The 21,947-nt window shown below is 46.6% G+C and overlaps 5 protein-coding genes and 2 non-coding genes across 9 annotated transcripts in view; 3 read left to right on the forward strand and 4 right to left on the reverse strand.

Moving 5' to 3' along the window:
• Window positions 1-2,467, reverse strand: part of LOC108251391 (oxidized low-density lipoprotein receptor 1) — a 3,506-nt gene extending 1,039 nt beyond the window's left edge. The window contains exons 1-5 of the mRNA XM_017441670.3: window positions 2,173-2,467; window positions 904-1,038; window positions 662-823; window positions 459-598; window positions 269-375 (exon numbers count right to left, since the gene is read on the reverse strand). Of these exons, the coding sequence (XP_017297159.3) occupies window positions 269-375; window positions 459-598; window positions 662-823; window positions 904-1,038; window positions 2,173-2,344 (716 nt within the window). The 5' untranslated portion in view covers window positions 2,345-2,467. The remainder of the gene's footprint in view (window positions 1-268; window positions 376-458; window positions 599-661; window positions 824-903; window positions 1,039-2,172) is intronic.
• Window positions 2,468-3,054: 587 nt separating this feature from the next.
• LOC108251393 lies at window positions 3,055-6,611 on the reverse strand. Its single transcript, XM_017441672.3, has 5 exons — window positions 6,508-6,611; window positions 5,259-5,438; window positions 5,062-5,175; window positions 4,304-4,925; window positions 3,055-3,664 (listed from the first exon to the last, which is right to left on the reverse strand). Exons 2-5 carry the CDS (start codon window positions 5,400-5,402, stop codon window positions 3,444-3,446), a joined length of 1,101 nt encoding a protein of 366 aa, XP_017297161.1. The 5' UTR covers window positions 5,403-5,438; window positions 6,508-6,611; the 3' UTR covers window positions 3,055-3,443.
• Window positions 6,602-14,936, forward strand: patl1 (PAT1 homolog 1, processing body mRNA decay factor). 3 transcript variants are annotated; one of them, XR_003038531.2, is made up of 20 exons: window positions 6,602-6,718; window positions 8,728-8,833; window positions 8,961-9,185; window positions 9,322-9,564; window positions 9,765-9,844; window positions 10,719-10,799; window positions 10,886-11,086; window positions 11,206-11,307; window positions 11,406-11,492; window positions 11,813-12,030; window positions 12,103-12,247; window positions 12,333-12,453; window positions 12,532-12,629; window positions 12,735-12,794; window positions 13,211-13,356; window positions 13,440-13,599; window positions 13,944-14,069; window positions 14,181-14,272; window positions 14,343-14,583; window positions 14,661-14,936. XR_003038531.2 is itself a non-coding variant. In XM_017441667.3 (20 exons), exons 1-20 carry the CDS (start codon window positions 6,704-6,706, stop codon window positions 14,680-14,682), a joined length of 2,478 nt encoding a protein of 825 aa, XP_017297156.1. In that variant the 5' UTR covers window positions 6,602-6,703; the 3' UTR covers window positions 14,683-14,936. The 3 variants fall into 3 exon arrangements, 1 of the variants encoding a protein (XP_017297156.1); XM_017441667.3 differs by having other exon boundaries at window positions 14,343-14,492; XR_003038532.2 differs by lacking the exon at window positions 14,661-14,936 and having other exon boundaries at window positions 14,149-14,272; window positions 14,343-14,399.
• A 763-nt stretch (window positions 14,937-15,699) lies between these two features.
• Window positions 15,700-15,772, reverse strand: trnak-uuu. Its single transcript has one exon. It is a non-coding gene; the product is annotated as a tRNA-Lys (tRNA).
• A 1,527-nt stretch (window positions 15,773-17,299) lies between these two features.
• On the forward strand, window positions 17,300-21,509 carry LOC108251396 (fibrinogen-like protein 1). Its single transcript, XM_017441675.3, has 8 exons — window positions 17,300-17,398; window positions 17,789-17,981; window positions 18,473-18,641; window positions 18,722-18,881; window positions 19,413-19,510; window positions 19,581-19,669; window positions 20,399-20,595; window positions 20,953-21,509. The coding sequence occupies exons 2-8, from the start codon at window positions 17,925-17,927 to the stop codon at window positions 21,185-21,187; spliced, it is 1,005 nt and encodes a 334-aa protein (XP_017297164.1). The 5' UTR covers window positions 17,300-17,398; window positions 17,789-17,924; the 3' UTR covers window positions 21,188-21,509.
• On the forward strand, window positions 17,582-17,673 carry trnar-ucu. The gene is given in 2 exon segments: window positions 17,582-17,618; window positions 17,638-17,673. It is a non-coding gene; the product is annotated as a tRNA-Arg (tRNA).
• LOC108251392 (microtubule-associated tumor suppressor 1 homolog) overlaps window positions 21,233-21,947 on the reverse strand; it is a 32,097-nt gene continuing 31,382 nt past the window's right edge. Inside the window, exon 20 of the mRNA XM_037974955.1 lies at window positions 21,233-21,863. Within this exon, the coding sequence (XP_037830883.1) occupies window positions 21,803-21,863 (61 nt within the window). The 3' untranslated portion in view covers window positions 21,233-21,802. The remainder of the gene's footprint in view (window positions 21,864-21,947) is intronic.

Genomic DNA, 21,947 nt, shown 5'->3' on the forward strand with positions numbered 1-21,947 from the left:
AGAGCTCCTAACAGGACCGGGTTTAGAGCTCCAAACAGGACCGGGTTTAGAGCTCCAAACAGGACCGGGTTTAGAGCTCCAAACAGGACCGGGTTTAGAGCTCCAACAGGACCGGGTTTAGAGGAAACTGGACCGGGTTTAGAGGACACTGGACCGGGTCTTACTGCTCACTGAAAACTGGAATCCTTGACGTCTCGGGGGACAGATTTGGTTCTTGCTGCTGCTGCTTCCAGCTGTCAGATCAGTGAAATGATCTTTAAAGACCTACGTGGTTCCTGGTGGACGTCCATCAGTCCAAGCCCATGAGTTTCCAGCATTGTTGTTCTTCAAGCCGATCCAGAACTTCAGCTGAGTTCCCAGTTTGTTCAGAAACATCTAACAGGACATAAAATGTTTTAGTTTCTTCAGATTTAATCCAAATTACTGAGTTTGAGTCTGAAACTCTGAGAGCATCTCACCATCTCCTCTCTGCTGCTGATGGTCACCAGATCTGCTCTTTCTCCAAAACACCGAGTCCTGCTGGAGTCCCAGGTGCTTCTGGATGAAGACAGCAGGTAGCAGCTGCAGCCGAATATCCTCCAGCCATCGGGACACGTCACTGAGGAAACAGAGACGATGAGATCAGAGACATTAATCCTTCAGGAGAACTCTTCCTCCTCACCGGAGGTCTTCCTCAGTCTGTCCAGCTTGACTTCTGCCGTCTCCAAACTGATGTTCAGCTGGTTCCTCTCATCAGTCAGGTTCTGGTGTCTGGCCAGGAGCTGCTTCCATTCTGCCGTCCGGTTGGCCAGGTCTCTGATCAGCTGATCCAAGCCTCTGTCACCTGAGCGAACAGGAAGCAGCGGTGAGAACACCTGTTCACCTGAGCTCCCGCTCTTCTTCCTGTTTCTGTCAGGTACTCACGGTTTACGGCGACGGCGACGACCGAGACCAGCAGGATGACGCTCAGCAGACCCAAACAGGCTGTCAGAACCCTCAGAGACCTGCAGTATTCAGTTTTCCTCTCAGCCACAGACTCGGGTTTCGCTGGTCCGCCTCCTGCAGGTGCACAGGTGCGCAGGTGTCGGTTTACAGAAGTGATGCTGCGCTTTCTACACAACTTCTCATGAGGTCAAAATCACATCCTTACCAACAGAATTACACATCTGTTCTTCTGTTTATGTTCAGAACTCATCACTCAACATGGGCTATGTTCATGGTTCCCAAAGCCAGGCTCTGGGCCCCACTGTGGGTCGTGAAACACGTGAAACAGTGAAGGGTCCTGAGAAGACTTCCAGGACCAAATAAAACTCAGAAATGAGGCATTACACCCTTCTTGTTACAGTATGTCACAAGTTTCTGCCTCTTATTTTGTGGGTCAGAAGCTTTGGGACTTTTGTGATAATATGCCAGACTCTTATTTTGAAAATAATTTATGAGCTTCAGTGTGAAGCTCCAGGCTCAGTCCTCTTCCTGTTCCTCTGAATCCTCCTGAACATCAGAGCTCTGATTAGAGACGACAGGAAGGATCTGTGGGAGCGGCCATGATGGAAACATAGGAGGAAGAAAAGCTTGCTGGGTAATACAGAAGACCCAGAACCAGATCAGACAGAAACACGGAGTAAAAAGTAAGCCTCAGACCAACAGTCTCTGAATGAAAACTATCAGTCGGATCAGAACTTCTTGACCCGTGAGCAGCAGAAGGTTCTGATGGTTCTACAGGGTTCTATGGAGAGCCTTCACTTCCTGTTTGGAAGGTCAGATCCAATGGAAGTCAATGAGGGTTTGGGTGTGTGACCTCTGACCTCTGAGAGGACACATCAGTCCTCCAGCAGAGGGACACACTCGGTGGAAGAGGACAGGAGAAGACGAGGACAGACTGGAAAGTTTAATTATCTCATTTTATTCACATTTTTCTTTCTTGTAGTTTTCTGAAGAACAGATCTGTGAACGTGTAAAATTAAAAACATGCAGGAAGTTTATTTCCTCTGTTATATATTTATATAATCTCACGTTTTTTTAAAAACACAACAAAAAGTCCTGAAACAGTTTTATTTGTCTGACAAGAAATAAATTAAATTCTGTTTGTTTCTCTCACCTTAAAGAATCTCCCAGAACAATAACTGACGGGTTCAGTTTTACAGGAATTAAATTCTCGTTGTGTTTTTGTTGATAAATGTTTTCCAGGCCTACCTTTTCCCTCCGGCCGGCGGAGATCAGGGACGTTCAGCTCCTGCAGGTTGGTATAAATCTGTTCCTGAGGCTCCATCAGATCTGATCTGAGAGCTGCTGACAGACGACTGGATGAACTCATCTGGAGGTTTCTGTTCCCATTTATCACCTCGTATGTCTGGACCCGTCTCATGTAGAAAACTGTTTGAACAACCTTAACCCTTCCTGTTTCTACAAACCTACAGAGTTTCTGCTTCCCCCTGACTGCGTCACGTCTTCACGTGTCCTCAGGTCGTTTTCTGTGAAGAAACTTTTAATCCATCTGCCTTTTTCAGATTAATCTGTTCCAGTTTCAGTTTCAAGCTGAACTTCCCTCCATGAGATCTGCTTCGGTCCCAGCCGTGGTTAAAGATGAAGAATAACTGAGTCAAACCTCAGAAAGTTCCCCTTCAGGCAGAACTATAATCTAACAGACAGAAAAACTTCTTTAAATGTCAATAAATGTATTGATGGGCCTGGTCTGCTTTAGTCCTGGTCCTGATCAGGACCAGGACTAAAGCAGACCAGGCCCATCAGGACCAGGACTACTCAGGACAGGAATTCATTCTAATGAACAGATTTCTTTACAATCCTCTTTGTTCTGCGTAAAAATCTGGAATAAATAGTTTGAACTCTGGTTCTTCCCTTGAATTTAGGAGCTCTTCTTCTGAATGAGGTCAGAGGTCAGAGGTCAGAGTTTAAATCATTTAAATGAAGAAGAACTGAATCTGACAGAGAAATCAGCCAAAGTCCACAAAACTCCTCTGAACTTTTTAAATCTGTAACAAACCTTCAGTCACTTTAATCCGATTTTACCAAACTAAAGTTTCTGTTAAACTTTATTTATAGATCCAGCCTCAGTGCTGCTGTTCTCAGTATTTTATTTATTTTTTAAAGTTTCTTACACAAACTTTAAAAGCACATCATCTAAAAACAAAGTTCAGTGCAAATATTACAGCAGGTTAGCAACTTTTATCCCAAAAGGTGCTTCAGTCTTTTAAAAAGACAGAAACTGATGATTAGATTAAATATTTACAATTTTAAAAAGTCTAGAAATAAAATACGTTTATGTCACAGAAAGATGCTTTAAATTAAAGTTTTGAATTTCAACATGATTGTCTCAGTTTTAAAACAAGAGAACATGTTTTATTTCTAAAGTAAAATCGATGCCATGTTCCTAAAACTGAAGCCCACAAACATTAAAATCTTCTCTTCAGCGTGAACAGTTCAGTTCTGTAAAAGTCTCTGACGGTTTAATAAACATAATCCAGCATGATGTGTGTTTGGGGAAAACTCGGCGTTCTCCGGGGAATGATCCGGGGAAAGATCTGGGGAATGATCCTGAGGATGTTGCTCCTCATTAACCAGCTGAAACATTTAGCTCCTAAATAAATCGCTCCGACTCCGAGGATAATCTTCAACAAGCTGAATCCTCCTCCCGGCCTTTTCTCGCTGCTCCATCCGTCATCAACAGCTGCAGACAGGAAGTCACAGAAAGAAGCTGTTTAAATCTGAGCCGTCTGTGGTTTTACTCCACATCAGGTTCCAGAGAAACTACAACTCATCCAGGTTCCTCTGATGGTCACACGTTCTGATTTATTTCTATAATCTCAGCAGGATCCAGGGGAGCTGAATATAAAAACATGATCACCCCTAATTAATCCTAATCCTGCTGTTATCAAACTTTAATTGTGTGCTGAGCTAGTTAATAACGGAGAAAAAATGAATATTTTAGCCACTTCTTCCTCTGTTTTCTGATGTTGTTAACGTTGACATTCTCGCCACCCGGAGGGCAGCGTTGGTATTACAGCCTCTTCGTTAGAATTGTTCAAATAAAGATTTTTTTAAATAAATGGAGAAAAACTATCAGGAGTATCTCTGACAGGACGGCCTGAGCTGTTTGTAGTTTTATAAAACGTTCTGAGGATTATTTTATTGTATATTTTCAATAAAACGTTCCTTCTTCAGACCATAAACTGGGATTATTAATCTGGATTATACTGTTTAGATTAAACTGACAGTTCAGATAAAGATAAAAGTAAAATAGACAACAGGTTTTGTAAATACTGAAACATTAGGAATAAAAAGAGTCAAACCCAGACTGGATCTTTACCTCGGTATAGATGGTCCCATCTTGGATCCCAGTAAGTTTCCCTCAGAACTTTCTGTCTCTTCTTGGCTTTAGACTTCTTGTTCTTCTGTTTTATTTTGGTAAACTGGGTCACAGGTCCGACGCTGCTGCTTGTGCTGAAACTCTGCTGTTCCTGCTGGTCGTAGCTGCAGGGGTCAAAGGTCAGATTCATGTACTGCCTGAGACCGTCTGAGAAGAACCTGCAGGAATCGTTCTGCATCATGTTGAATATCATCTGAACCGAGGGGTCCAAGAAGTCCTGCATGTCCTCCGTCTCCTGGAGCACCTCCACATCTCCATAGTAACCCATGAAGGTCAGAAAGGTGCTGAGGTCCAGCTGAGGGTCCTGCAGGACTCGGATCAGTTCAGGGCTGATTTCATGAGTCCCGTCGGACCTGAACCCCCCTAAGTCTTCGTTGTCGTGCTCTGTGACGTAGACCTTCTCCACCACCCTGGTCTTCACCTGGTAACTGATGATGATGCGGTCCATATTGGATCCATTGTACTTCCCACCTATCCCATAATATTCCCTGACAGATGCCGGGAGGTCTGCAGATTCTGGGTAAGTCATCGTGTTCAGGTTTCCAACCTCGAAGTACAGCAACTGGGCCGAGAAAGGAACAACATTATTATTAAACTTTATTTAAATCAAACAGAACTTACTGCACTGTAAAAATCCTGCCCTGTTTTTATTTTATTGCCTTAAAACTGTTGAATGTAAAACATGAAGCTCTGCAGACCTGCTTCTTTTTCTTGTGCTTCTTGAGTTTGCAGAGAACGGGCAGAAGTTCCTCGATGTTTCCGAAGCGATGGAAGCCGTAGACTCCTTTCTCCGGCTCACAGTCCGACACCAACTGTAGGAACAGATCTGTGAAATATTTACACACGGTTTCATTTCCAAAGCTCAAAACAGACTCCAGCTTTAGAAAAGTCTCACCAACATGAGACCACAGTTATCAGGTTCAAAGGTCACGCAGTGGTTGGAGAACCAAAACAGCAGTTGGAGTCCGTGTCGTGGAGGAGGACGACCGAACCCCGAGATGTTCAGGTGATCCAGAGTGCAGAGCTGCCACTGCACCATGGTGAGGCCGGCACCGAATCACAGACATCAACGCTGCTGGAAACGAGCAGAAAGACAGACGAGGCGGCTCGTTAACAGGAAGTAAACAGACTAAAAGGAAAGTCTTCTTCTGCACAAAGAGACAAAAACAGGAGTTCAGTTTCAACATTTTTACTATTGATGTTTTTTTTTTAAAACCTGCAACATCTATCACCCAGACCCTCCCTCTGGAAGGTATCCTAATCAGATGTCTCACCACCTCAGCTGACTCCTGCTGATGAGGAGGAGCAGCAGGAGAACCATAGTCCCATCACATGTCGTGAATGTGACCTGAGAGGAGCTGAAACATTATCTTCAGCCTAATCCTGGTCTCGGGTTCAGGTGTGAGCATCATAGACTCCTTAAAGACACCAGAGACCATTGAATCCTCTGAGAAACTGTAAAAACCTCCTCATCTACCAGGTAAACGGCACAAAGGTGCTCAGACATGATCGACTGCAGATTCAAACCTGTAAATAAAAACCTGCAGCTGCTAACTACAATTATCCTTTTATCTGATGCTTCTTAGGACTTCACTGAAAAGTAAAACCTTTTAGAAACACTTTGAAAAGCATTGGTGATTAACTGTTTGCTTTTTTATTTTGATATTTTTGCTGCCTGTTGGCAGGTCGTTACTGAAAATGAGAATTTGTTTCTAACTGGCTAACCTGGTTAAATAAAGGTGTTATAACTATCTGAGTCTAAATGTTTAAAAAGCAGTGATTATTATTACAGAGTTTTAACAAATATTAGGCAGTCACGGGATAGTCTCTGTTCTAACATTTTAAATAATTTATTTATAAAAATCCATATAACAACTTCATGATGTCAGTGTCACCAGATATTCCAGTTCTCAGAATCATCTTCCAGAAATCTGACATTAATATGGATCCACTTGTTTTATGTGCTGGTGTAGATTTTCACTCATTAAGGAAGGATGAGTTAAAAGGTTAAAACCTAAAACATCTGGACTGTCATTCTGTATCTGAAGACGTTTCGCTTGTCCTCCGAGGAATAAAATAAAATCAAACTGCTGACAACTAAAACACAAACTCTTACAAACCTGACTCCTTATAGTTTTGTTTACCTTCTGTATTGTTGCCTCTTGTTTTTCCGCACTTCCTCATTTTCTTCAGGGCGTCCTCCAGAGCTCAGCGACGCGCGTCTCCGCGGGCCTACGTGCTCGTTCACGCGCGTTCAAGTTGACGTCATCCTCCACAGCTGCGTCATTTGCGCTCCGCCTCTCTCCCGATGCGCTCGTTTTCCACACATTCAGAAGATCGATGTTTCGATTTCAGGTGAGAATTGTTCTGTAAAAACCAAACCAGGTTTCTCCCCAGCATGAATCTGGTGTCTGGCAGATGTGTGTGGTGGTTCCGGCCCGTGTGGGGTTTTAATGTCCAGGTTTAGCTCCTGTTTATGCGGCTGACAGACTTCAATGCGGCTCTGCGGCCTGTGAAGCAGCGCGCTTTCCTGCTGACATCAGCCGGGGCTCGGAGCGCGTTCTCCGCCTCTGCTGGCTGGAATCAGCCGGTTGTTTCAGGTTGAACTCAGGCTGTTATAAAAGGCCAGGGAGTGATGGTTGTCCTGACTCCATCACGTGGAGCAGATTCTGAATTTTAATTTTCCATCTCTGTTAATAAGATGTAACGTCAGAGTTAGCATCGAAGCTAACGGCCCCCCTGTCTGCTGGATGTCTGAGGCACTTATAATGAAGTGCTTTTAATTTATTCATTTATTTATACATTTATTCATATTCAATAAGAAAAACAACTATTCATTATATTTACCATCAGCTTTATTACGCTTACAGGCCTGTAACCTGAATATAAACATGTTGGGGGCTCATAATGAGGTAAAATTAAGTTAAAATGGTGTCAACAGGTGATCACAATTAAGATTAGGTTTTAATAAAAGTAAGAGTTTGAGAATAAAAATGTTCGCAGGATCTGCACTTAGACAACAAATCACAGAACTGACTACAGACAAAGTACCTCAAAACAAGTTACAGATTTTCAGATTTCTCTCCAGAGCAGAACATCAGGAACCCAATCAGAGAATCTGGAGAAATCCCATGAAGCCCGTCTGAACCGGGCCTCAGACGGAACCGCATCAAGAACCGTTATTCATCCACAGCCTGTAGAACCACAGGAACGCTGACAGAACCACAGGAACGGCCGAAAGAATCGCAGGAACGGCTGAGAGAACTGCAGGAATGGCCGACAGAACCAGATGGATCAAGGATTACTTTACAGAGTTATGTTGTTAAACTGGTCCGGGGGCAGCGCCGGCTTTCTGGCCTCAATCTGGGTCGAACCCTGACCCAGTGTAGACCCGGGTCAGGTGGATCTGGATTTTAAATCTGTATCGGACAAAATGGACCAGAGAGGAAAAGGAGCACCCGGCCTTTTCTCAGGAACAAGTTCAAAAGGCTGGTTCTGAGATGGTTTTGGGTTTGGATCACGGTCCTGTGATGGTTCTGGGCTTGGATCAGGGTCCTGTGATGGTTCTGTGGCAGTTCTGGGCTTGGATCAGGGTTCTGTAAAACCATTCTGCACATGTTCCAAAGGCTGAAGTAGATAAGAGGACGGGTTCTGGACTGACCCACAGGCGGTCCTTATGCTCTCCGACTGCAGCTTCTGAAATGTTTCCAAAGTTATTTTCAACATGAGTTCAGTTTATAAAGTTCTGGTTCTACGTTCTCGAGCCCATTTTCAGATGAAGCAACGGAAAAAAGAAACGCTCGGAGTGTTTCTGACAGGAAACGCTGCTTTAGGACAGGCTGACCTTTGACCTCTGCTGGCCGAGCGGTCCCAGTTTTCAGTCAGTGGGTTCAGTGCAGACCGGGTCCGAAGGTTCTGGACGGCGCAGAGCCCACAGATTGTTCTGACAGAACGTGGACCTGTGTGCTGCAGGAGATGCTGAATGTGGGAGTAACGCCATCATTTGTGCACGGTTCCTCAGGAGAACGTCTCCAGGTTGGGTCAGAGACGTTGGTTCACAGAACGTGAAACAGCAGCTTCTACGTTTAATAATTCAGCTTTAAACAAATGTTCCTCTGGCAGCTCTGTGTGTGTAAAAACATTTATTTCCATCTGTGGGTCAGTAATCTAACAGGAACCCTCCTGAGTTACCTGCTCAGGTGAGGTTTCAGGACCTCGGCTCATTGAATCAAGTTTGAGTGGAAAATATCAAATATTTCTTTATTTCCGGGTTTTTATGAACGGTTCCTGCGTCAGAACAGTGTGGGGAGAAAACGTTTTGTTTCTCTTTGTGCTCCGTCTCACCTGCCATCGTTTCCTTCCAGTCCATGGATGATGACTGTACGCTGGAGGAGGAAGATGAGGGGCTGATAGAGGAGGAAGATGAAATTGATCAGTTTAACGACGACACCTTCGGAGCTGGGGCCATTGGTGAGTTTCACACCCGGATGGTGATTCATGTTTTGGAAACAGATTTCAGCCTCAGAGGTCCAGTTCTGGTTCTGAACGATCGGAGCCGACTCGTCTGAGAATAAAACTTCTCTGTTTCTTCTTCCAGACGACGACTGGCAGGAGGAGCACAAACGTCTCGCTGAGCTCGACGAGCGCGATGGGTTGGGGGCGGGGTTTGGGTTGGGAGGAGGCGGGGTCGGAGGGGATTTGGGTTTAGGAGCCGAGCACTCGGCCGCCGCACGTCTCCCTTCGTCTTCGGGCCAACCCCCCCTTCAGTCTTCCCTCCCGTCGTTCAGCTTCTCCTCGTCTTCCTCTGGACTGCCGCCACAAGGTCAGTGACATCATCGCCCGAGCCTCAGGAATCCTGCTGGTTTCTTCTCTGAACGCAGCTCAGCAGCTTTGGACGTCAGATTCATCACTTCCTTATTCCTGGTTCTTTGTTGAAAGTCAGTAACTCTTCACCTCAGATGCAGATGACCGAGCGAGAGAAGGCGGCCTGGCCGAGTCGTTGGCCCGACTCATCCTGGAGGCGGACCCGGCCATCGCTGGGGTCGGAGCGGCTGAGAGGCCCAGTCCGTCTCCCGGCTCTGCAGGATCCGGTCTGTCTGCTCTGCGCGGACTGGACCAGCCCCGAGTCCTGCCGCAGTCCTCCTCCATCCCTCACCAGCAGCACCCCCAGCACCAGCTGCCTCCTGGACCCCCCACGTCAGGTGAGCTCGCCGCCCCGACCGTTAACTCTTTCTGAGGCTGATTAGAACAGATTTACAGGCTCATGTGGTAAAGACACCATAAAAATAAAATCTGTCAGCAACAATTATTCATTGAAGACGTCCTGATTCTGTCTGGCTGATGATGATCTGCATCGTTTTCTGTTGTTTGGGTTTAACTGAAACTGGCTGCTCCTCTTCAGGCCTTCCTCCCTCGTCCATGCTCAGCTACCAGCAGCAGCAGCAGCACCTGCTGCGCCGAGGCCCCGCCCCCATGCCTCAGGTGAGCGTCAGCGCAGCGTTCTGTGATGCTGCGGCTCGTCTTCCCTGTCGCTCGGTTTGTGGGTAAACATGTTTCTGTGCTGGTCGGACAGGAACAGAACTGACCCGTTTCTGCTCCAAACACCAAACGTCTCTCTGCCTCCAGCAGAACATTCAAGGATTTACGTCCTAAAGTCAGCAGACTGAAGGCGGCCATTTCTGTCAGATGAAACTGTTTCTAAGTGACAACAAAACATAATTATGTTCAACTGAAGCTTTTTAAACACACTAATCTGCCCCGAACCACAGGAGTTAATCAGGCGGTTCCTTTAGGAGCAGGGTGGAGATCTTAACTGATCTGAAGGAAATAAATGATGCTTTAATCAGCTTTAATTCTGCTGTCAAATACGACTTCTAACATTTGACTAAAGTTTCAAAACTTACTCCAAATTTAAGGCTTTAAACGATCAAACTTATTTGTTTCATCATTAAATTTGTAAACAATAAAAATGTTGATGAATCTGGTCATGTTTGGAAGAAAAACTCATTCATTCATTCATCCTAAAATAAGCAGCGAGTCTGGAGACGGACTTTAGCCTCAGGCAGAAGGTGCTCCTTACAAACAAACAAACAAACATTCCTTAAATCAGCATCAAGTAAAACATGTTTTCTTTCATCTTGACCTTATTAAATGTGACCTAAATAAATGTGTTGATAAAAATGACACAATCTGTTTTTCTAAGACATTATTTCTGAAAACTATCTGTTGAGTCTCACACACACACACACACACACCAGTTTCTGAATCTCCTGGAGTTAAATGTGAACCTTGAGCACGGCTGTAAGACCTTCTCTGTCTCTGTTTTTGCTTGAATCTTGCTGAATGTTTCTCCTAGATGAACTCTCACAGTATCTGGGAGAACAGCATGGGTTTTGGACCGGTCAGCGTGTCTCCTGGACTGTCCACACACATGGAGGTGAAGGAAGCTGCCGCTCGTCTTCAGAAGACTTCCTGACCGTGGCGTGACAACGGTGGGACTGACTCTTTGTCGTCTTCTTTCAGGACAGTCCGCTCATGTCTATAATCAAAGAGGTGGGTCTTCCTAAGCGACCTCCTCAGGGGAGAACCGATGAAGGACGGGATCTGTCGGAGAGGGTTCCGCCACCGCGCTCCTCCTCCCCCGTGATTGGCTCTCCTCCTGTGAGGGCGGTGCCTATTGGGACTCCGCCCAAGCAGCCGATGAGCCACGCCCTGAACCATCAGGTGACGGTTCTGTCCTCCTGTGTTTAAGAAGCTTCCTCTGTCAGCGGCTGACCTGCAGGGGGAGTAGTTGTGTTGTCGGGTCGTTTCCAGCCTGTGTGTGTGTGTGTGTGTGTGTGTAGATCCACCACCCCACGGCGGTTCACGTGAGAGCGCCGGTCCAGCACCGGTACCACGCCCCTTTCCCTGAGCGCCTGTCGCCCAACGCCCTCCTGAACATAGCTGTGAGTTCTTCCTCTTCCTGTCAGCGCCTCTGATTTACTCGTTGAGCTGAAGGCGTGAGCGTGGCATCATCACGGCGCTGTGTCCTGTCTGTGTTCAGAACTCTCCGCTGTGCCGCGGCCCGTTTCCTCCCAGAGTCGGTCCGGTTCTGTCTCAGATCCAAAGAGCCCAGCTGCTCAACTCCCAGGTTGGTACCAAAGATCCACGAACAAAGAAACGAGCCCGCAGTTTCTGACAGGAGCATTAAAAGTCCTGATCCAGCAGCGATGAACTCTGAAGGTTCTGAGTCCTCAGGCCCGACTGGTCCTGGTACCTGATAAATGTTTAAATGGGTAAAAGTGATGAAATCTCTCAGATTTTAGTTCTGATCCGGATTTCCTTTTTTCTCGCTACCAGAACCAGAACGCTGCCTTCACGAGTCCTGCTGGACTTTATTTCTAACAGAACCGGGTCTGTGAGAAGAACCCAGGATCTCATCAGGAATTCTTGCTTCCTGTTTGTCTGCAGGTGGGGGGTTTTCCTCGCGGTGGCCCCGCCCCTCCCTTGTTACCTGGTGGCGGCTTCAGGCCGTTCTTCGGAGGCCCCCCTCCTCCACACGGCCACAGGATGGGCCCGCCGCCTCCTCACGGACCCCCCAACCACACGCCTCCCATCCGGCACAACACCACGCACCTCCACCCGCAGCACCGGCGCATGCTCACCCAGCGCCTGCAGAGCCGAGGAGGGTCAGGACCCGCGCCTCTGATGGTTCAGCGTCTGTAGGACAAGGTGTCTGAGGTCTGTGTCTGTCCCTGCAGGGACCGCAGCAGGACGGGAATGGACCGGCGCAGCAGGGACCCCTACAGTAACCTGATGTCCCAGAAGGAGAAGGAGTGGGTCACCAAGATCCAGATGATGCAGCTGCAGAGCACTGACCCGTACCTGGACGACTACTACTACCAGGTGAGCTCTGTTAGCTGGCCACCAAACAACAGGAACCATGAGAGCCAGAACATTTCTCAGAGGTTCTGTCTGTGTTTTCTGGTAGAACTACTATGAAAAGATGGAGAAACGTCAGGAGAAGGAGCGAGACAGCAGCAGCAAGAAGGAACACGCCACCAAGCTCATCACGCCACAGGTCGCTAAGGTGGAGCACACCTACAGGCCCGGTAAGTGACAGCAGAACCCGCCCGACAGCCCAGAGCAGAGCCTGGCAGATGTTCTGACAGATGTTTGCTGCTCTGCAGTTCAGTTCGCCGGCTCTCTGGGGAAGCTGACGGTGTCGAGTGTGAACAACCCGAGGAAGATGATCGACGCTGTGGTGACGACTCGCTCCGACGATGAGGTCTGTTTCCTCCTCATTCACAGAAGTTTCTCTAAGGATTCAGGGTTTTAAACATTATTGGAGAAAATCCAGCAACTAAATCAGTTTGTTTCCTTCTGTCTGCAGGAGAAAAGAGAGAAGCAGGTTTGGAACAAGAGGCGACAGATCCTGTACACCGTGGAGAAGGTCAGCCGAGCCGAAACGCTGTTTCCTCCTGTCCTTATTCTGCTGTCATCACCGTTACAATGAGAGGAAACATGTTAGGAGTTAAAGTACTGATGAACGAAACCACTATAAAATCATTTAGTTTTTATTTCAGGTAGAGAGGAGAAAAGGAAAATATAAACATGGATTGAATTGATCTGGTAGAGAAATAAAAATAAACTGAAGATGGTTCTAAAGGATTGAATTTAATAATAATAATGATGCTGGTGAGCTGTGTGGCTTCAGTTTCAGCTGTTTGGTTAAAACAGCTGAAACTGAAGCTGATTTTTGTCCTCTGTTAGCAGGATCGTTTTTGTTTCTGTTCTTCATCCGTTGTGTTCAGTTTTTCGTTAGCATCTCCAGATGAATAAAGTTTTCTGCCCCTCGTCCTGCTGCAGATGTACAGTCTGCTCCTGGAGGTCCAGGACTTCGAGAAGCGTTTCCTGCAGACCCCGGAGGAGGAGCGGGAGGCTCTGCTGGAGCAGCACAAAACCAACACAGAGCAGCTGTGCAGCTCGCTGAGGGAGAAGGAGTGGGACGACAGGTGGGCGGGGCTAGGCCGGGCCGGCTGCAGGTTCTGGTTCTGGTTCTGTTTGCTCCGGCAGTCTAACGTGTTGTCTCCTCCAGAGTGAGCGACGAGCTCTGTGTGATGATCATGTCCGTGAGGAAAGGCAAGCGGCTCATCTCCAGGCTCCTCCCCTTCCTGCCTTCAACACAGGCTGCCGCTGTCGTCATGGCGATCGCTCGCAACCTCCCCGCATTAGCCAAGAAGGACAAACAGGAGCAGGTAGGCATCTTTGTTTGTTTGTGTGGGAGGTTCACAAACTGATGGTGTGAAGAAAGGGAGCAAGAAAAAAATAACTGAATGTTGATTGTTTTAGTTTTATTTCCTTCATTTCTTTGTTTTTCTGCATTAAGAGCCGAAACAAACAGATACATAGGATAAAAATAAAAACAACTCGGAGAGAAAAAATCAAGGACATAAAAATATATAAAAATGCAGCCGTGGACGGACAGATTTTAATAAAGATTTATTTAAACAAAAAAAGATAAAAGTCACATTTATTTCAGCTTTAACTCGTATGTTTCTTTGATCTTCCTGTTTTATTGTGTCTCTGCTCACCTGTTCAGGTGTTGTTCTGGTTGGTGGAGCCGGTTTCTGCCATCGTTCAGTCGCTGTCGAGCTCCGCCCTCACAGACCTGCTGCAGGAGCTCCAGGGCAGCGAGGGCCAGCTGGCTGCGGTTCTGCAGAACAAGGTAAACAAACAAACAAACAAACAACAAGCAGTTGGCTTCAGAGACATGACAGCTGACCCGGTCCTGCTGGACCGAGCAGCCGGCTGGTTCTGACAGGACGGTGTGTTTCAGTTCGGTGTGACGCTGCTCTACCTGATCCTGAGCGAAGGAGAGAGGATGCAGAGCTCCGACCCCAACTGTCAGCTGATGGACGACAATCGATGGTGAGCTTCAGCCGCGAGTCGCCTGCCTGACACGCTGCTCAGACTCTGACCGCCGTCCGTCTCCCTGCAGGACGGAGCTGGTGTTTTCTGTGACCAGGGAGCTGCTCGGCGTCCCGTCTTCATCCCTGTCTCCGCCCCTTTTCACCCCTCCCAACCTGCTGTCCCTGTTCTCACGCTACGTGGACCGGCAGAGGCTGGAGCTGCTGCAGGACAAGCTACAGTGAGTCCGGAGAAGGCGTAGGTCTGAGGGTGGAGTCCGGAGGGTCTGAGGGTGGAGTCCGGAGGGTCTGAGGGTGGAGTCCGGAGAACATGTGGGTCTGAGGGTGGAGTCTGGAGAACGTGTGTCGTTCGTAGAACGTGTTTAAAATAAATCTCTTGTCTCTTTCAGGATCTCTGCTTCGTCCAGGTAGAAGTTACTACAACATGAACATGAGTTCCCCACCCGATGCAGAACGTGTGTGTTGGTGTGTGTGTGTGCTGTTGAGGTGAATCCACAGTGGATCGTTTTATCGCAGCAGAATCTAGTCACTTTTTGTTTCTCTTTGTGTTTAGTCTGTGTGTGTGTGTGTGTGAAACCGTCTGAATGATAAAAATGAGATCTGCATTTTTAATTATCTTGTTTACAATTATGCCTGTGATAAAATTAAAAAGTATTTCTATTATATACGGAGGTGTGTGTTCTTGTGTGGATACGTGGTTCTCCACCGTATGTTTGTCAGTAAATAAATATTAATATTTTCAGATTAAAAGCCTTTGGACTTATAGCTGTGGGTAATTTATATTTCATTAGGTCAATGGTACTTATATAGCGCTTTATCTAGTCCAAGGACCCCAAAGCGCTTTACACTACAATCATTCACCCATTCATTCACACACTGATGGCTGTGAGCTACATTGTAGCCACAGCTGCGCTGACAGAAGTGGGGCTGCCATCACACCGGCGCCACCGAGCCCTCTGACCACCACCAGTAGGCAAGGCGGGTGAAGTGTCTTGCCCAAGGACACAACGGCTGAGACAGCCAGAGCAGGGGCTCAAACCAGCAACCCTCCAATTACAGGACAAACCCCTACCTCCTGAGCCACTGCTGCCTAGGTTTTCAAAATAAACCTGTAAAACTGATAAAATAAACATTTCTAAAGCAACCAATAAATCAATAATTGCTGATTAAGAAGCTCCTAATATGCAGCTGATATTTGTGCCTTCGTCTTCATTAACTGCGCTCCTTGTTGGACTTTAACATCATGTCACTGATTCTCTGAGGAAATCATTTTATCAGATAAAAAGTTTAAAGATGATCCTGTTTAATGATGGAGATTAGTTTTAATGCTGGTGGAAAACTGAACATCAGGACATCTTTATAAATATAATCCTGGAGTCCAGGACAGGATCCTCTGTCTCCTTTTAATGAATTTAAACAAAAGACGTTCGCCCGAACAGGGACTTGAACCCTGGACCCTCAGATTAAAAGTCTGATGCTCTACCGACTGAGCTATCCGGGCTCTAAGACCGGTGGCTCCGGGGATCACTTTTATACATCCAAGAAGAGTTTAAACAAATACTACTGTAAAAGCATATTAAACTGAGTTAAACTGATTTAATGATCGATGTATAACTTGTACTTTACAGTAAACCTGCGCTGCTTTCTCTGTCTTTCCTTCCTTTTCAGTCTGAGCTCGTTTTTATTCACCGTTAGCCAAAACATCACTTCCGCTTTCGCGATTCAAAATAAAAGCACCGTCTAATACGCTCCACCGCAGAGATTCAAACTAAAAGATTTAATTTAACTCCAGAAGTTATAATTTCCTGTAGAGGTCATGAGGTCATGACAGAAGTTGTCTTTGGAAGAAGTGGTGCAGCGGTTAGAGCTGTTGTCTCACAGCGAGAAGGTCGCAGGTCACATGTTCTCCCTCTGGGTTCTCCGGTTTCCTCCCACAGAAACATGCAGGTAAGGTTCAGGTGAGTCTAAACTGTCCCTCAGTGAGAGTGGGTGTCTCTGTGATGGACACCTGTCCACGTGTCTCCTGCCTCTCACACAGGGACAGGTGGAGACAGACACCGGAGAGGAGAAGCAGGTAAACAAGATGGATGACCGGAAGTTGGTGATCAGCTGCTTCTTTTTTTTTTAAATTTATTTATAACTTTCAATTTCAACAATTAGTACATACATTTATTACAAATAATATCTGAATACAAATAAGCAAAGTAAAAAAGAAAAAAAAGAAATAGAAAAAGAAGGACAAAAAAAGAGAAAATGCGATCTACAAAGTGAGATTAAACATATCACACATTTTCTTTGTTCTTATGGCTTTTTTGTTATGTGAGTTTGAGATTACATCAAGATATAGTTTTAGATCTGTTTTAAAGAGGTCAACAAGGGGTTTTTTATTCATTACTTTGCTTTTGTGAATGTGAAATTTGGTGAGGAACAAATTCAGATAAATAAAAAAGGTGGTAGAGGGATTTTTTGTTTTGTGATCAGTAATACCAAACAGGATATTTTCAAAGTAAAGTAGAAGATTAATTTGTATAGCTTTAGTAATTAGAGCAGCAATATCTTTCCAGAATTTCTGTGAATAGGTACATTTCCAAAAGAGATGAATAGATGTCTCTGGCATACGTTTACAGAAGGAGCAGGAAATATCTATATTAGATTTGTATTTTAGAAGGAAATGCTTGGTCGGATAAAATTTATGGATCAACTTAAAAAAGACTTCTTTGACTTTATTAGTAAGGAAGAATTTATGTGGGAGAGACCAAATTCTAACCCAGTTAAGATTTTGTGCAAAGGTATTCCAATAAGATACAGAAGATGGATAGGAGATAATATTTTCTTTAAATAAATATCGAATATCATAATTAGTGGTTTTCAGTTGAGATGAAAAACAGAGTTTACCCACTAAGAAATGTCTAGGGTCTGGAGAACTCATAGACTGAAAAGAAGAAATGTCTACATTTTTAAATCAGTTGCTTCAGTTGCAGTGTTTTATTTTGAAGGCAGCCATGATCAAACCGGAAGCTGTTATATGGCGGATCTTTGACCCTCAGAAATCTGCCAGAAATAGAAAATGGAAGAAAGATTAATCTTTTCTTCCAAACGGTGAGCGTGTTGGCGGCCGGAAACTGAGGTAAGAACAGAAATAAAAATAAAAAGATGGAGTTTCGCTTTAAACAGCAGCTGATCTGCAGGTGTTAGGCTGTCCTCTCAGGGACAATGTCTCTGCGAGGACAGGTTTATTAAAACACATTTATATGATTATAAATCCGTCAGAGGACATTTATATTCCTCTCTGCTCCTCGGAGCAACAGGTGGCTCCGTGGCGCAATGGATAGCGCATTGGACTTCTAGTCAGACACTTGAGAGGTGATTCAAAGGTTGTGGGTTCGAGTCCCACCGGAGTCGCATTTTTTTCTTTTTTTACTGAGTGAAACGTGGATATTTCTGTTTTGAGGTTTGTCTCAGTGGAAGCTGGGTGGGTGGAGACATGTAAACAGTGGTGTGGTGGTGTCTCATCCAGCAGATGGAGCCTGCAGGGTTTGAACCTCCGGCTGTTCTCAGGTCAGCTGCTGCAGAAAGACCCGGGACGCACTTGGAGGTTCTGAACAGACAGAGTCGGAGCGAGTCGGAGCAGCAGGGACGTCCAGACATCGATCATGTCAGTTCTGACAACATCTGTGGCTTTTCTGCTTCACCTGGCTTCATCTGCGGCGGTAAGATTCAGGTGGTGGACGGGAGGACCAGTTTACAGCTTCTTATAACCTTACTTTGCTTTAGCTGCTTTTAGCTGCTTCAGCTGCTTCAGCTGCTTCAGGTCGGTGCAGCTCTAAAGTTTAGTTTTTACAACTTTCATACTTTTTCAATTATTTAACTTTTATAGTTTATTTCTAATTAAAATGAATGAAGAAGTTTTCAGATCCCTGTTTAAATCAACTTAACCACCAAACCTAACCCCTTTTAGCTTTTAGCTGCTGTTCTGCTGGTTTTAGCCTTTAAAGTCATAAATATGTGGATCAGTTTCTCTGAGGATGTCCTCCATATGAAACCGGATTAACGAGTTACAGAAAGCAAAGTGACGTCTTCGTTTGAAGGCAGAACTTTTAAACGCATCTTGGTTTGTTCTGGAGACTGGATTCCTGAGGAAACCTGAGGTTCTTCTTCTGGTTCTCCTGGTTGTTGAGGACGTGTTTCTGTCCCGGTCCAGGCCCCCCTGCCGTGTGAGAAGAGGGTTGTCCGTCTGGAGGCTGAGATCCAGGGTCTGAAGAACGTGGTCAGCGAGCAGCACCGCTACATCCTGGAGCTGCAGAGCAGCCAGTCGCAGCAGCTGCAGCGCATCCCCAACACCTACCTGGACCCCCAGAACCTGTACAGAGGTCCAGTCCGGTTTAAATTAGTCAGGACTGTTTGAATGTTTCACGTTAATCTGCTGGTTCTCACGCCCGTCTCTGTTCAGACTGCTCTGAGGTGTTTGCGGACGGGAATGTGGCGAGCGGACTTTACGTGATCCGGCCGGACGGCTCGCCGATGGCGCTGAGCGTCTACTGCGACATGAACAATGGTGGAGGGTGGACCGTCTTCCAGAGGAGGAAGGACGGGAAGGAGACCTTCGACAGGTGGGTGATTCCTGTCAGTACTCCCACTTCCAAGCCCAGACCATCAGCCCTCCACCACCGTGCTGACAGCTGCAGTGCATTCTGGGTAAACATCTGTCCTCTGGTCTGGTTCTGCTCCAGAAGTCTTCTGGTTCCTTCAGATGAACCTGAGTTGAGCTGCCATGAGAAGAGGCTTTAACCTTTGACCTGCTAACTGAGGCCTGTAGAGGCTGAGATGGAGCTCATTGCACGGTCTGACCTTCAGGGTGAATGTAAATAATCTTCCTCTCTGTAGAACGATGGACTCTAAATGACCTTTGACCCTTCTCAGATTGGTTCTCTGAGGTCATTGCTGATGTCTTTCCGCCCTGGCGTTGTGTTAACACACACCTGGAACTGCAGAGCAGCAGAACCTCAGCAGAACCTCCTGCTGATCGGTTCCTCAGCAGCCAGGTGGAACCAGATCTTCACGCCCAGATTTAATGTTTTATTTCTGTTTATTTTCACGTCCCGTTCAGGTTTCGGCTGATTTCAGTTCGTGTCTGTCTGCAGGTCCTGGGCGGAGTACAGTCAGGGTTTCGGAGACTCCTTCTCCCCTGATGGAGAGTTCTGGCTGGGAAATGAGCCTCTGCACCTCCTCACCTCACAAGGTGGGTTTACCTGAGCGCCGAGTCGGTGACCCCAGCGGACGGCTGTTAGTGTGACTCTCCTGTCTCGCAGGAAACTACGATCTGCACATCAACACCGAGGACTTCGAGGGGAATCAGCGCTTCGCCGAGTACAAGAACTTCCGAGTGGACAACGAGAAGGTGTCCTCTTGTCTTCTTCTGTTCAGGAGTTTAGAAAACATTTGGGCACAACCTGGAAGTGTTTGGATTCAGTGGATAACTCGCAGCTCTCTGCCTCTAACCTTGCCTTCCCAGTTTCCCAAAACAGCCGCTCGTCTTCAGACTAAATAAGCTCCCGTTTCCATGGAAACAGCATCAAGGTCGTCTGGCTGCTCTCCATCCTGCCTCTCGCTGCTCTGACTCTCAGATCAACCTGAGCGGTTTGATCTGAGAAAGAGAAATATTTAACATTTTAAACAAATATGCATCCAAGTTTCCAACCGGACAACAGATCCAGGCTGGAAACCAAAAATATTTAAATTTAATCTGATTTCCTTGTTGTAGAAGAATTTGATCATATCTGAGTAAAACAAACATTAAATATGAATATAAAACAGTCATATTTAAGAAAAACAGCATTTGTTGCTTGTTTGTTTAAATAAAATAAATTAAAATTTCATTTTGAGGACAAACCCTTTTCCCATCCAATAATAATTAAACACAAAGATAAAATCAGTAAATTTCAGTCTGGATTAAAAGCAGCTTGTTGGGTTTTAGTTCTGATTGTTCTGTGAAGGTTCTGAACAGAACCGACACGAAGCAGCTCCATGAGTTCAAACATTTCACTGATTCCAGGTTTTATCAGATCCAGATGAGGACAGAATCTGTAGATCCAGAACCTGAACCTGGACATCTGCTCTGCTCCTCCAGGACCAGTACCAGGTCCACGTGGGCGAGTACTCTGGGACCGCCGGCGACGCCCTGGCTGACGCCCGCAGCGTGAACGCCAACAGTCCCTGTAAGGGCGGGATCAAGTTCAGCACCTTCGACCACCCCGGCTACCAGGAGGCCGACGCCGACAGCCAGCGCTGCATCCGGTACTCCCGGTCCGGCTGGTGGTTCTGCAGGTACCACGAGGGCTGGGATCAGATCAGGAAGTACTTATCTGTCTGTGAGCGTCAGTAACCACGTCGGGACGAGCAGGAGTGTAGGAGGGTTCTGACGGTTCGGACCTGAAGAACCTTTGGTTCAGAAACAGCTGCAGCTCAGAGAGGTTCCACCTTCGTCACATCACTGAGCTCCTCTTCATCAGTTTAAACCCGAGTTCAGCTTCCTGAAGTTTGTTTTAACTCTTTATTAGACTAATTAATCAAATTTTTCTGGATTAGTAAAGATTAAATCAATACAGAGTGAAGATTTAAGTTTTCATATTTATATTTTATTTTTGTATTGGACTCAGCTCCTCCTCCTCCTCTTCCTCACAGGTGTGGCTCAGGTGACGTGCACGGTCAGCACTTCAAAGGTCCGTTTGAGGCGATGAGCGACGACGGCGTGGCGTGGTACATCTGGCACGGCTGGTCCTACGCCATCAGGTCCGTGGTGATGATGGTCCGAGCCGCCGACCTCAGGGATCCTGCGCCCGGTGTGGAGCAGTGGACGGCGCAGCTCCAAGCCAACATGGTGGCCGACGGCGCCGCCCATCCGCGGTACGACCAGTAGGAGGACGTTTCCTGCTGTAAACCAAATAAAACATTCTGACCTTTATCTGCCATTTTGATTTTATTCTGTGTGAAAAATAAAGAGAACAATGAGGCATTTCAGGTACAGCTGAGGTTCTTCAGGACAGGAAGTGAGACTTATTTTGAAAAGAACAGCCCTGCGTGGCTGTTTGGGCACACGGCGGTGAAAGCAGGAACAACAAACAGGCTTCGAGTTAAATAAACTGCAGACATCCCGTCTGTCCTCAGAGGGACAGGAAGTCCATCGTCCCGCCGAGCTCCAATCAGTGATTGAGCTTCGCTCTTTGGGAAATAAAACAAAACTCTTTACAAAAAAAGTTCATCCTCCGGCTCCCGTCTTTCTGTTTCCATCAGTTCTGTCTTAAAGAGGACTCGTGAGCCGGAGGACGGTTGCCATGACGACAGCCAGGATATGTACAGACCCTGAGGTGTGCCTGCGTTTCCTTCAGAAGAAGAAGAAGAAGAAACGTTCGTAGGAAGTGACCGAGAGCGAGATCCGTCCCACACTCAGACCCAGGTGCATCGGTGCCGCTTGTCCAAACGTCCAACAGGCGGGAAACGTCTCTGTCCTCAGGAGGCGGGGACAGTCGGGGGGTTATCTGGGAGATAACGGCGCAGCTGTGGGGAAGGAGGCGGAGTTCCGCGGCGAGCCAAAGGGGGAGGTGGGGGAGGGCCGGCGGGGGCTCGCCAGCAGGTCTCCGTTGTGCAGCTTCCACAGCAGCTCCTCGTTCTCCATCGAC

The sequence above is a fragment of the Kryptolebias marmoratus genome, linkage group LG3 (genome assembly GCF_001649575.2).
Source record: "Kryptolebias marmoratus isolate JLee-2015 linkage group LG3, ASM164957v2, whole genome shotgun sequence".
Classification (NCBI taxonomy): domain Eukaryota; kingdom Metazoa; phylum Chordata; class Actinopteri; order Cyprinodontiformes; family Rivulidae; genus Kryptolebias; species Kryptolebias marmoratus.